Here is a 14024-nt window from a genome sequence, read left to right as displayed (position 1 = left end):
ACATGGAGGAATCTGGAAGGAATTATGCTGAGTGAAATTAGTCAGCTGCAAAAAGACAAATATTGTATAAGACCACTCTTATAAGAACTCGAGGAATAGTTTAAACAGAGAAGAAAATATTCTTTGATGGTTATGAGAAGGGGGAGGGAGGGAGGGAGGGAGGCAGATGGGTTTTCACTAATCAGATAATAGATAAGAACTATTTTAGGCGAAGGGAAAGACAACACACAATACAGGGGAGGTCAGGATAACTGGACTAAACCAAAAACAAAGTTTCCTGAATAAACTGAATGCTTTGAAGGCCAGCGTAGCAGGGGTAGGGGTTTGGGGACCATGGTTTCAGGGGACATCTAAGTCAATTGACATAATAAAATCTATTAAGAAAACATTCTGCATCCCGCTTTGGAGAGTGGTGTCTGGGGTCTTAAATGCTAGCAAGCAGCCATCTAAGATGCATCAACTGGTCTCAACTCATCTGGAGCAAAGGAGAATGAAGAACATAAAGATACAAGGTAATTATGAACCCAAGAGACAGAAAGGGCCACATAAACCAGAGACTACATCAGCCTGAGACCAGAAGAACTAGATGGTGCCAGGCTATAACTGATGACTGCCCTGACAGGGAATACAACCAAGAACCCCCGAGGGGGCAGGAAAGCAGTGGGATGCAGACCTCAGATTCTCATAAAAAGACCAGACTTAATGGTCTGACTGAGACTAGAATGACTTCGGAGGTCATGGTCCCCAGACCTTCTGTTAGCCCAAGACAGGAACCATTCCTAAAGTTAACTCTTCAGACAGGGATTGAACTAGACTATGGGATAGACTGATATTGGTGAAGAATGAGCTTTTTGGATCAAGTAGATACGTGAGACTATATTGGCTTCTCCTGTCTGAAGGAGAGATGAGAGGGTCAGAAGCTGGCCAAATGGACTCTAAAAGAAATAGAGGTGGGAGGGAGTATGCTGTCTCGTTAGGGGGAGAGCAGTTAGGAGTATATAGAAAGGTGTTTATAAATTTTTGTATGAGAGTCCGACTTGATTTATAAACTTTCACTTAAAGCACAATAAAAAAAAAGTGTATATAAAAATAAAAATTAAAAAAAATTTTTTTAGCATACAGAAAATTATAATACTTACCAGTTAGCCCTCTTCTCAGATTTAGCAAAGGTTAACTTTTGTATTAGTTGCTCTGGGCCTATTTTTAAATAAAATATTAAAGATACAGCTAAAGCTCCACAGCCCCCATCCCTTTTTGCTTCTACTTCCAGAGATGTATATAAGCTTAATTTTTTTTTTTAAATATACTTTTACTACACTTATAAGTCTTCTCAGGGGATATTTAGTATTGTTTTTTGTTCTTAAGCTTTAAATAACTTGGGTTATAGTACAGTTTACCTTTTTCACTGAATGTAGTATTTTCAAAATACATCCATTTTGAAAAATGTAGATCTAGTTTATTCATTTTAAATGCTGGGTAATATTCCATTATACGAATAAGCTACAGCTAATTAATTTGTTTCTTTATATCCAATCGAGTTGTTTGTACTAATTTCTATTATAAATATTGTTGCAATGGACATCCTTGTGCAAGTCTTCAAGTGCATATGTGGAGAGTTTCTCTAGAATATATTTTTAGATGTGAAATCGTGTCATAAGGGTCTATAAAAAATACAAAAAAAAAATTTTATTTTTAAGGGTCTATACATTAGATAATGTGTAAATGCCCTCCAAAAATGATCTAATTACTTGCACATTGGAAAATGTGTAAATGCCCTCCAAAAATGATCTAATTACTTGCACATTAGCAGTATCTAAGAATTCCACATTTTTTATATCTGTCATCACTTAGTGTTGTCTTTTACTTTTTTTCCTTTTTTCTTTCTTTTCTTTGCCACTGTGTTAGGTGTGAAATAGTATCTCGTTTTAATTGCATTTAGCTGATTAATACTGAGCCTGAAGGTTTTTTGTATCTTCACTGGCCATTTAGCATCCTTGTCAATAAATTGCCTGTTCATATCCTTTGCCTGTTTTTTAAAAATTGAGTTGTATGTCTTTTTTGTATTGATTTTAGCAATATTAAAAAATATGTATTTTGGGTATTAATCCTTCGTTAGGTCAATGTATTGCAAATAACTTCTCCCTAACCATGGCTTGGAGTCCCTGGGTGGTATGAATGGTTAACATGCTTTACTGATAACCAGAAGGTTGGAGATTCAAGTATGCCCGGAGGCATCTTAGAAGGAAGGCCTGGCAATCTGCTTCTGAAAAAACAGCCATTAAAAACCAGTTCTTCTCTGACATAACACAGCGCTACCATGAGTCAGGGTTGTCATAAGTTGTGGCTGACTTGGTGGTAACTGAATGTACGGGGTGGCTAATAACTAGTATATAATAACAATATCTGGCAGGGTAAGTTCCTCATTATTTTTTTTCAAAAAAATTTTGGTGGCACTAGTCCCTTTATTCTTCCATGTGAGTTTTATGATCAGCCTCTAAAGTTCTGTAAAGAACCCTGTTGAGATTTTGAATGAAATTGCATTGCATTTATAGATTAAATTTGGGACAGTTGAGATTTCTTCATTGATTCTTTTCATCTGAAAAAATGCTCCCATTTATTTGGGACCTCACACATTCTTTTCTTGGTAATATCCCACTTATATTTGTTATTTCTAATTCTAAGTACCATATAGGATTTGTTGTTATGATAAATGGTATTTATTTTCTTTAATAAGCACTTATAAATGGCCTTCCTTTTTCCAGCCATGGTTCTAAGCACTTTACAAATATAAATTCAGTTAATTCTTAAAATAACCCTATGAGCTAGGTACTGTTATCATTTCATTTCACACATGAGAAAACCTAGGCAACGAGAAGGTGGTAACTTGCTCAAGGTCACACAGCTAGTTAGTGGCAGAGTAGGATATCAACCCTGGGCAGTTTGGCTCCAAAGTTCATGTTGTTAACCACTACACCTTGCTGCCCGTATCAGTTTCAAAAATGTATTTTCTAACTGGGGAGAAAGGGGTGATAGTAATGCTGTTGATTTTTGCATATTGATTCCATATTCACCAACTTTGTTGAACTCTTTCATTTGTTCTAATAGTTGACGAATTCAAATAAGCATTGACTGTAAAAACTAATGTTTATATATGTACATACACACACGTGTATAACCACCTTTGGATGATGTAGTTTCGCTTCTAAATACATACTTTAAAAGAGTTTTGCAAATGTGGACAAGACAACATGTAGAAGCAAATTCACTAAAATATTTTTTAACTATAACAGCAGTTAAAAGGAACATGCTAGAGATACCAACATTAAAGACAGAAAATATTAAGTGAAAAGGAAAACTGCAGAAGGGTATGTACCATTATGATACCATTTATGTAAATTTTTAATAACACATGAAGCAGTTATATGTATTCTTGGTGGACACCAAAACCTGTTCCTGTTGAGGATTCCAACTCATAGCGACCCTATAGGATAGAGTAGAACTGCCCCATAGGGCTTCCAAGGAGCAGCTGGTGGATTTGAACTGCACACCTTTTGGTTAGCAGCCAAGCTCTTAACCACTGTGCCACCAGGGCTCACCTTGATGGATACGTAAATAAAATTGATGAAACTTTTCAAGAGAGTAACTGGCTACATCTTATCAAAATTAAAAATAACACAAGCCTATTGACCCAGTTGACTAGATGACAATGGGTTTGGTTTTTGGATTTACTCAAAATCTTACTGCTAAGAATTTACCTCATAGATGTATTTGTAAAAGTACACTGATATCTATTTATACATGTAGATATGCTGAAAGATTGTTAAAAATAGTGACAAACCTGAAACAACTGAAATAGTCCAAGAGACTGGCTAAATAAGGCAATCATGCAAAGCTTACTGGGCACCTATTTCACAAATTGCAATATATCTGTATGTGCTGATTTGGAAAGTCCAAGGTATATTAAATAGACAAGAGCAGTGTATGTTGTACGATCTCGTGTTTAAATTTATACATGTAAATGTAAGCATGTACTGTAAGGATGTACACTAAACTCATGATAGCGATTGCCTTCTAAAGGAAATGGTGGGGACTGGAACTTAGGTTTGTTGATCTAAGAGAATTTTAGCTTTATTTATTAAGGTTTTATAAAAAATATATAAGTTAATACTAATATTTGTTAGGAGGTTGCCAGAATGCCAGTGTTTGTTATAGTGTAATTTGGATTCTCTGTATTTTTAGTTTGTTTCCAAAGGTAAATAAATTTCTCAACAACAACCAAAACCTATAGAGAGGCATCGACGGAGATGAGTAAATAACTTTACAAAGTAAAGCAAAAACAAAAATGAAAAAAACCAAAAAGCCAATTTTGTGCCCAGAAGATTTATAGAACATTTTGGATATTTCCAGAAGGCTTACATCTATGACATGTAGTGTGATTGCCTCTTTGAAAACTGCTGAATTGAGAAATTGAAGATGTAACTTAATTTACAAGCTAGGTGTGCCTTTTTATCTCAAAAGTTTTCTGCAAAATCCAGACAGCCTGTTTTCTCTGCTACTTTTTAATCCTTGAGAATGATGACAGTTTACAAATTTACTGGCCAAAAATTTCAAACTCTAACATGATTAGTAGATGAAGGTGTTTCAGTATACTCAGCTTTATCACCAAATGTTGAGTTGATCATTGCTGTCTTAATTTTTCTTCAAAGAATCAAGTGGATGATCTTCCCATTTCCCCAAAGCCTCCAAAACTGGTTATATTACCTTACCAAGTTACATGTCTATGCTTTTATGTTTTTAATAAGCCATGGAATTAAAATCTTGCTGTTCTAATACTTGTATGAATATAAGATTTCTACTGTTGATTTTTTTTATTTATGATTGTTTCTAGGATCTGAAGAAGATGATGAAGTTGTGGCAATGATTAAGGAATTATTAGATACCAGGATACGGTATGTGCTCATCCCTGCGTGAAATCAAATGCTGCAGAGGCAAATTTCATGATAGCAATATACTTTTGGTTTGTCTATGAGATTAAAGTAGAGTTCCAAAGTAAGGACAAGATAATGTAAACCCCAACAGTTAACCATGGCACTTGAATTCAAAGCCAGTACACTTCCTGTATTCACTCAAAATTTAAAAATACCTGATCCATTTAAACATAGTCAGTGAAGGAATTTATCATTCACAGTCACTATTTATGTTTGATATTGTTATAATAACAAACTACCTAGAAAGAAAAAAAGATTTAACAGTGTTTGGGAGGATTGTGAAGAGGGAAAGAACACCTACTTTGAGGCTATTGACCATGAAGAAAAAATTTAAATGAGTGGAGGGCAGCAAGCTTTTGCTTCTTGTAGCACAGCAGTGGTCCTGTTGAGAACTACCAAGAAAGCTAGATAAAATACAATTTAAAAATAATTGTTTGAAGGTATTAAAAAGCTGCCAAAGCAACCAAGATTTGAAATGCCAAGGTCCTGGAGAGAAGGGAAGCTCCCTGAGATGAGCCCAACGTCCTGCACACTCTTTCCCCATGGATCATTCGCTGATTTTTGATGTGAGGCTAGAGTGTGAGAAGCTGGGGAGAGGGCAGTGTCTAAGAATCAGAGAAACCATTTGAGCTTTCAGCAAATACGCTGAGATGGCAACACAAAAATTGAAATTCTGGTTTGCCAATGAAGTCTTGATTTCAAGGGCCATGATCCCAGAGAGAAGGAAAGTTAAGAAAAGTGAGACTGACCCTTAGAGGTTTTCCTCACAAGGCCCTTGCTTATTCTTAGCTGTATGGAAGAAAAGGGTAAGAAGTCAAACAAAAAGCAGAGCAGGGTTTTGGCAGTCTTATGGTGCTAGGGGAACAAAAATAGGAGTTTCAGATCTGTTAAGAAGGGAGGGACCTCAGGAAACATCTAGACTCCCATTTGGGCTCCCTGAAGGACCATACCTTGAAAATGGAGGCAAACCAGAGGTAGACTGAGCCTTACAAAGACTGAAGTCCAGTATCAAGTCAGGTTCATTCTAGTTTGGATTGAATGAATTCATTTGAGAAGATAAGATGAATCCTTTCTGCTGTAATATGATCCCGAGTCACTTCAGTTTTTTATGCAGTGTCCATGATTCAGTCAAAAATATATCGGCATACATAGAAACTGGACCAAGAGGAGGCAAAACAGATCCACAGGTAGCCCAGATATTAGAGTTATCTTTACAAAGACACGGCCTGTCTTTATAAAGACAAATCTGTCTTTATAAAAAATAGCTGTAATTCAGGTGTTCAAGAAGATAGATGATTTGATGAAGAATTCATTGGAAAGCTGAAATCTATGTATATATAAAAGAAATAGTAATCCTGGAACTAAAACATAATAACTTAAGAACTTTTTAGATCAGTTTAACATCAAATTGGACACAGTTGAAGAGATTAGTGAGCTAGAATATAGATCAGTAGAATATAGTCAGATTGAAGCATGAGAAAAAACATGATGGAAAATACAGACAAAAAGCATGAGAGACATGGTGCATGGCAAGAAAGGTTTTACGATGTCCTGTAGAGTTTTAAGTATGTGTTGAATTAAAATGCATGACAAAATACAAAAGGCAGTGGGTATAAAAGGAAATATTCCAAGGTCTTGGCACTATCTGGGAAGTGGTAAAAGGACTAATTGATATTGTTGTTGTTAGGTGCCGTCGAGTCGGTTCCGACTCATAGTGACCCTTTGCACAACAGAACGAAACACTGCCCAGTCCTGCGCCATCCTCACAATTGTCGTTACGCTTGAGCTCATTGTTGCAGCCACTGTGTCAATCCACCTCGTTGAGGGTCTTCCTCTTTTCCACTGACCCTGTACTCCGTCAAGCGTGATGTCCTTTTCCAGGGACTGATCCCTCCTGACAACATGTCCAAAGTATGTAAGACGCAGTCTCACCATCCTTGCCTCTAAGGAGCATTCTGGCCGCACTTCTTCCAAGGTAAATTTGTTCATTCTTTTGGCAGTCCACGGTATATTCAATATTCTTCTCCAACACCACAATTCAAAGGCGTCAGCTCTTCGGTCTTCCATATTCATTGTCCAGCTTTCACATGCATATGATGTGATTGAAAATACCATGACTTGGGTCAGGCGCACCTTAGTCTTCAGGGTGACATCTTTGCTCTTCAACACTTTGAAGAGGTCCTTTGCAGCAGATTTGCCCAATGCAACGCGTCTTTTAATTTCTTGACTGCTGCTTCCATGGCTGTTGATTGTGGATCCAAGTAAAATGAAATTCTTGACAACTTCAGTCTTTTCTCCATTTATCGTGATGTTGCTCATTGGTCCAGTTGTGAGGATTTTTGTTTTCTTTATGTTGAGGTTTAATCCATACTGAAGGCTGCGGTGTTTGATCTTCATTAGCAAGTGCTTCAAGTCCTTTTCACTTTGAGCAAGCAGGGTTGTGTCATCTGTATAACGCAGGTTGTTAATGAGTCTTCTCCAGTCCTGATGCACCATTCTTCTTCATATAGTCCAGCTTCTCAGATTATTTGTTCAGCATACAGATTAAATAGGTATGGTGAGAGAATACAACCCTAATGCACACCTTTCCTGACTTTCAACCCATCAGTATCCCCTTGTTCTGTCCAAACAACTGCCTCTTGACCTATGTAAAGGTTTCTCATGGGCACAATTAAGTGTTCTGGAATTCCCATTCTTCGCAGTGTTATCCATAGTTTGTTATGATCTACACAGTCAAATGCCTTTGCATAGTCAATAAAACACAGGTAAACATCCTTCTGGTATTCTCTGCTTTCAGCCAGGATCCATCTGACATCAGCCATGATATATATCCCTGGTTCCACGTCCTCTTCAGAAACCGGGCTGAATTTCTGGCAGTTCCCTGTCAATATATTGCTGCAGCTGTTTTTGAATGATCTTCAGGAAAATTTTGCTTGCTTGTGATATTAATGATATTGTTCTATAATTTCCACATTCAGTTGGATCACCTTTCTTGGGAATAGGCATAAATATGGCTCTCTTGTAGTCAGTTGGCCAGGAAGCTGTCTTCCATATTTCTTGGCATAGACGAGTGAGCACCTCCAGTGCTGCATCTGTTTGTTGAAACATCTCAATTGATATTCCATCAATTCCTGGAGCCTTGTTTTTCACTAATGCCTTCAGAGCAGCTTGGACTTCTTTCTTCAGTACCTTCGGTTCCTGATCATATGCCACCTCTTAAAATGGTTGGATATCGACTAATTCTTTTTGGTATAATGACTCCTTGTATTCTTTCCATCTTCTTTTGATGCTTCCTGTGTGGTTTAATATTTTCCCCATGGAATCCTTCACTGTTGCAACTCGAGGCTTGAATTTTTTCTTCAGTTCTTTCAGCTTGAGAAACGCCGAGTGTGTTCTTCCCTTTTGGCTTTCCATCTGCAGCTCTTTGCACATGTCATTATAATACTTTACTTTGTCTTCTCGAGAGGCCCTTTGAAATCGTCTGTTCAGTTCTTTTACTTCATGAATTCTTCCTTTTGCTTTAGCTGCTCAACGCTCAAGAGCAAGTTTCAGAGTCTCCTCTGACGTCCATCTTGGTCTTTTCTTTCCTGTCTTTTCAGTGACCTCTTGCTTTCTTCATGTACGATGTCCTTGATGTCATTCCACAACTCGTCTGGTCTTTGGTCACTAGTGCTCAGTGTGTCAAATCTATTCTTCAGATGGTCTCTAAATTCAGGTGTGATATACTCAAGGTGATATTTTGGCTCTTGTGGGCTTGCTCTGATTTTCTTCAGTTTCACCTTGAACTTGCATAGAAGCAATTGATGGTCTGTTCCACAGTCGGCCCTTGGCCTTGTTCTGACTGATGATATTGAGCTTTTCCATCGTCTCTTTCCACAGATGTAGTCAATTTGATTTCTGTGTGATCCATCTGGTGAGTGTTCCCCACGGGTCTGTCAGTTTGTCGTACTGTGGGGGCATGTGTGTTGCTGTGATGCTGGAAGCTATGCCAACGGTATTCAGATATCAGCAGGGTCACCCATGGAGGACAGATTTCAGCTGAGCTTCCAGACTAAGACAGACTAGGAAGAAGGACCCAGCAGTCTACTTCTGAAAAGCATTAGCCAGTGAAAACCTTATGAATAGCAGCAGAACATTATCTGATACAGTGCTGGAAGATGAGCCCCCCAGGTTGGAAGGCACTCAAAAGATGACTGGGGAAGAGCTGCCTCCTCAAAGTAGAGTCGACCTTAATGACGTGGATGGAGTAAAGCTTTCGGGACCTTCATTTGCTGATGTGGCATGACTCAAAATGAGAAGAAACAGCTGCAAACATCCATTAATAATTGGAACGTGGAATGTACGAAGTATGAATCTAGGAAAATTGGAAATTGATATTAGTGCTTAATAAATCAAGTTGGTGTGTTATAGGGTAAGCACTAAATGAGTAGTAAAAGAATGTTTAACCAACAAGTCTAGAGAGGAGACAAATGAAATAATAAATTATACTGGGTTAATACAAAAGAATGCAAAATAGGAAATCAATGTTAAGGTGGCAATATAAACCCAAATGTATTGGTAATTACATTTAAATATAAATAATTAATAAAAGATAAGATTGTCAGACTGGATTAAAAAAAAAATACCCAACTCTATGCTGCTTATAGGAGATATACACCTTAAATATAAGGACACAAAAATGTTCAAAGTAAAAAGATGGAGACATATATAGCATGCAAAAGCTGAGTAACGGAAGGTTGATGTGGTTCTGCAGATATTAGACAAAATATACTTTATAGCTAAAGGCATGACTAGCAATAAAGAGAGATCTTTCATAATAATAAGAGAGTAATTTTTACTAGACCAAAAAAAACCCATTGCCATTGAGTTGATTCCGACATATAGCAATGCTACTAGAGACATATACAAATTTTAAACTGGTTCGTACTTAATAATATAACTTCAAAGTAAATGAAGCAAAATTTGACAGAACTGAAAGAAGAAATGAAAATCTACAGTAATAATGGGAGACTAACCCATCTCTCTAAGTAACAAATAGAACAAGCAGATAAAATAATTAGTAAAGACATGAGAAATTTGAACAACATGTTTAACAAACTTGGCTAAACTGACACATATAGGATACTGTACCCAATAAGAACAAAATAGTTATTCTTTTCAAATATACAGGGGATATTTATCAAAGTAGACTATATATAGAATCACAGGGCAATTCTCAACACATTTCAAGGATTGAAACCATTGAGAGCTATGTTCTCTGATTATAATGGGATTAAGCTAGATTTCAGTTAGTAAAGGGTAACTACAAATACTGTCTTATTTTAAATTTCCTTTGTAATTTCTTTTTTGACCCATGATTCTTTCTGAATTTCCAAATATTTGGGAGATTTTGGACAAACAAAGCCAGATACAAAAGAGTAAATGCTATTTTGTTCCTAAATGGAATTCATATTTATAAATTATAAAGTTCAAAAACAAGCAGAACTAATCAATGATAGTAGAAATCGGGATAATGGCTGCCTTTAGTTGGGAGTATCATTAGGAGGAAGCACAAGGGGGACTTCTGGAGTGCCGATGTTGTTGGTCAAGGTGGCAGTTACAAATGTGTGTTCACTTTGTGAAAATTCACTGACAGCATATATGACTTCTGTATTAAATTTTTCATTGAAATAAAACATTACCTGAAAATATAAGCTGACATGTCAGCCCCTCCCCCCTTACCCAAAAGCAGTGAGTGAGTGTATCTTAGGTAATCACTATAATTATTAGAAAATTTGAAGTTATAAATGCTTAAAGAGATTAATTAGTAAGATAAAATTTAATAATTAGTATAAGTTTTAGTATAAATGAATTTTGAAATGTTATGTGAAAGTCAGAAAAATTAAAATTACATGTGGAACAGAATTCAAATACACACACACACACACACACCCCCACACTCCCCTACCCACACCCACACACCCACCCACCCATACCCACACCCACAACCCACCCATACCCACACCCACAACCCACCCACCCACACACACAAAGACCAGGCTTGCTGGTCTGACAGAGACTGTAGGAACCCTGAGAGTATGGCCCCTGGCTACCCTTTTAACTCACCACTGAAGTCAGTCCTGAGGTTCACCCTTCAGCCAGAGATCAGACAGATTTGTAGGGCAACAGTAACACATATGAGGGTTGTGCCTCATAGTTCAATCAGACGTATGAGACTAATGGCCACTCCCAAACCCAGAAACAAAGATGAGAAGGCAGGAAGGGAAAGGAAAACTAGACAAATGGAAACAGGGAACCTGGGGTGGAGAAGGAGAAAGTTGACATATCATGGGGTTGGCTACCAATGTTACAAAACAATTTGTATATTAATGTTAATGAGAAACTAATTTGCTATGTGAACTTTCACCTAAATCACAGTGAAAAAAAAAAAAAAAACCAGTCACAAATAAGACAGTTATTACTGATACAGAAAGCATCAAAAGAGGATGGAAGGAGTATACACAATCACTGTACCAAAAAGAATTGGTCGATGTTCAACCATTTCAGGAGGTAGCATATGATCAAGAACCAATTGTATTGAAGGAAGAAGTCGAAGCTGCACTGAAAACACTGGTAAAAAACAAGGCTCCAGGAGTTGACGGAATACCAATTGAGATATTTTAACGGTGGAAGCAGTGCTGGAGGCGCTCACTCGTCTGTAGCCAAAAAATTTGGAAGACAGCTACCTGGCCAATTGACTGGAAGAGATCCGTATTTGTGTCCATTCCAAAGAAAGGTGATCCAACAGAATGTGGAGATTGTTGAATGATATCATTAATATCACATGCAAGTAAAATTTTTCTGAAAATAATTAAAAAATGCTTGCAACAGTACGTCAATAGGAAACTGCCAGACATTCAAGCCGGATTCAGGAGAGGACGTGGAATGAGAGATACCATTGCTGATGTTAGATGGATCTTGTTTGAAAGCCGAGAATACCAGAAAGAGGTTTACCTGTGTTTAATTGACACTCGGCTGTGTGAATCATAACAAATTACGGATGATATTGCAAAGAATGGGAATTCCAGAACTCTTAGTTGTGCTCATGCGGAATCTTATATGGACCAAGAGGCAGCCGTTTGAACAGAACAGGGAGATACTGCATGGTTTAAAACCAGGAAAGGTGTGCGTCAGGGTTGTATCCCTTCACCATATTCAGTCTGTATGCTGAGCAAATAATCCAAGACGCTGGACTATGTGAAGAAGAATGTGGCATCAGGATTGGAGGGAGACTTGTTAATAACCTGCAATATGCAGGTAACGCAACCATGCTTGCCAAAAGTGAAGAGAACTTGAAGCATATACTGATGAAAATCAAAGATATTGTCTTCAGCATGGATTACACCTCAACATAAAACAAAAATCCTCAGAACTAGACCAATAAACAATATGATAAACAGCAAAAAATATTGAAGTTGTCAAAGATTTTATTTTACTTGGATCCACAGTCACCACCCATGGAAGCAACCGTCAAGAAATCAAAAGACTTATCACATAGGGCATATCTTCAAAAGACCTTTTTCAGGTGTTAAAAAGCAAAGATATTACTTTGAGGACTAAGGTGAGCCTGACCCAAGCTGTGGTATTTTCATTTGTCCCATATGCATGTGAAAGCTGGACAATGAATCAGGAAGACTGAAGAACAAACAAATGTGTCTTGGAAGAAGCACAGACAGAATGCTCCTTAGAAGCGAGGATAACGAGACTTCATCTCACTTATTTTGGATATGTTACCAGAAAGGACCAGTCTCTGGAGAAGGACATAATGTTGGTAAAGTAGAGGGTCAGTGAAAAAGAGGAAGACCCTCAACAAGATAGATTGACACAGTGGCTGCACCAATGGGCTCAAATACAGCAACAATTGTGAGGACGGTACAGTACTGGACAGTCTTCTGTTGTACGTAGGGTCGTTATGAGTCAGAACCATACTCTGTTATAAAACTAGCTCTAACTTTGTGAATTTTGTCAATGTAAAATCTAACTTCTGAGCCTTATTAAAATTTTTTAATGAAAATTTCTATTCTTTGATATAACAAATATCATGTGCCCACAGGCCGACTGTGCAGGAAGACGGAGGAGATGTCATCTTTAAAGGCTTTGAAGATGGCATTGTACAGCTGAAGCTCCAAGGTTCCTGTACCAGCTGCCCCAGTTCAATCATTACTCTGAAGAATGGAATTCAGAACATGCTACAGTTTTATATTCCAGAAGTAGAAGGCGTGGAACAGGTATGCCAATATTGTATGATGGGCTAGATTTATTATTAAAGATTCGAAAAGAAAAATTCATCATTTGACTTTTCTTCAAGGGGTAGATTTTTGTGTTGCAGTTTTTATCAGGCTTGAAGGCTCTTTAGCTTAGAAGTAACCTTAGTATTATGAGTACCTACTATGTGGCATACGAGGCATTTTTACAAATACTACCTCATTTAATGTTCTAAGAAGATAGTGTAGAAAGTAAAGTTATTCTTGTTTTGTACGTGAGGAAACTGAGACTCAGAGGGTATACTGGTGCTTGGGTTGCAGAAAAATTTTGGAAAATGGGATTCATACCACCCTGCAGATTTATAGATAGAGTTGTACGGGAACACCACATTGGTGTACTTCTTCTTAAACATGGAGGCAAGAAGCTCACCCAGAAATCATACTTTGTTATACAGTAAAGCAGAGTACTGTGTAGGGTTATAGAGCTTTATATCATGATGGCATTTTTTTCTGCCCCGAGAAACCTAAGAATACAGCACAGCACCTTCTCAGCAGTGATAGTGACTGATGGCAGTGATTCTCAACCAAGAGTCATAGCCTTATGGGGAGAAATTACCAAGAAGGTAAAAATTGTGTGGAAATTAGAAATTGGAAAAAGCTCCCTTAAAGGAGAGGATATCTCTTCTCAGCTCCTTTGAGAATCACTTTTCCCTGAGGGTTAAAATCCATCCTTTTGGTCCAACAGATGCTATCTCATCTTTGAAGTCCTCATCAGTCCCACACTTAGGATAAA

At 37.5% G+C, this 14024-nt stretch overlaps 1 protein-coding gene across 7 annotated transcripts in view; it reads left to right on the top strand.

Moving 5' to 3' along the window:
* NFU1 (NFU1 iron-sulfur cluster scaffold) overlaps positions 1–14024 on the top strand; it is a 63549-nt gene that overhangs the window by 29569 nt on the left and 19956 nt on the right. For all 7 annotated transcript variants that reach the window (XM_064268677.1, XM_064268680.1, XM_064268679.1 and 4 more), the window contains 2 exons: positions 4889–4949; positions 13081–13255. In XM_064268677.1, the coding sequence (XP_064124747.1) occupies positions 4889–4949; positions 13081–13255 (236 nt within the window). The remainder of the gene's footprint in view (positions 1–4888; positions 4950–13080; positions 13256–14024) is intronic.

This window comes from Loxodonta africana, chromosome 15, assembly GCF_030014295.1.
Source record: "Loxodonta africana isolate mLoxAfr1 chromosome 15, mLoxAfr1.hap2, whole genome shotgun sequence".
Lineage (NCBI taxonomy): Eukaryota > Metazoa > Chordata > Mammalia > Proboscidea > Elephantidae > Loxodonta > Loxodonta africana.
The sequence above is the reverse complement of the archived record's forward strand: the minus strand, read 5'-3'. Positions and strand labels throughout refer to the sequence as shown.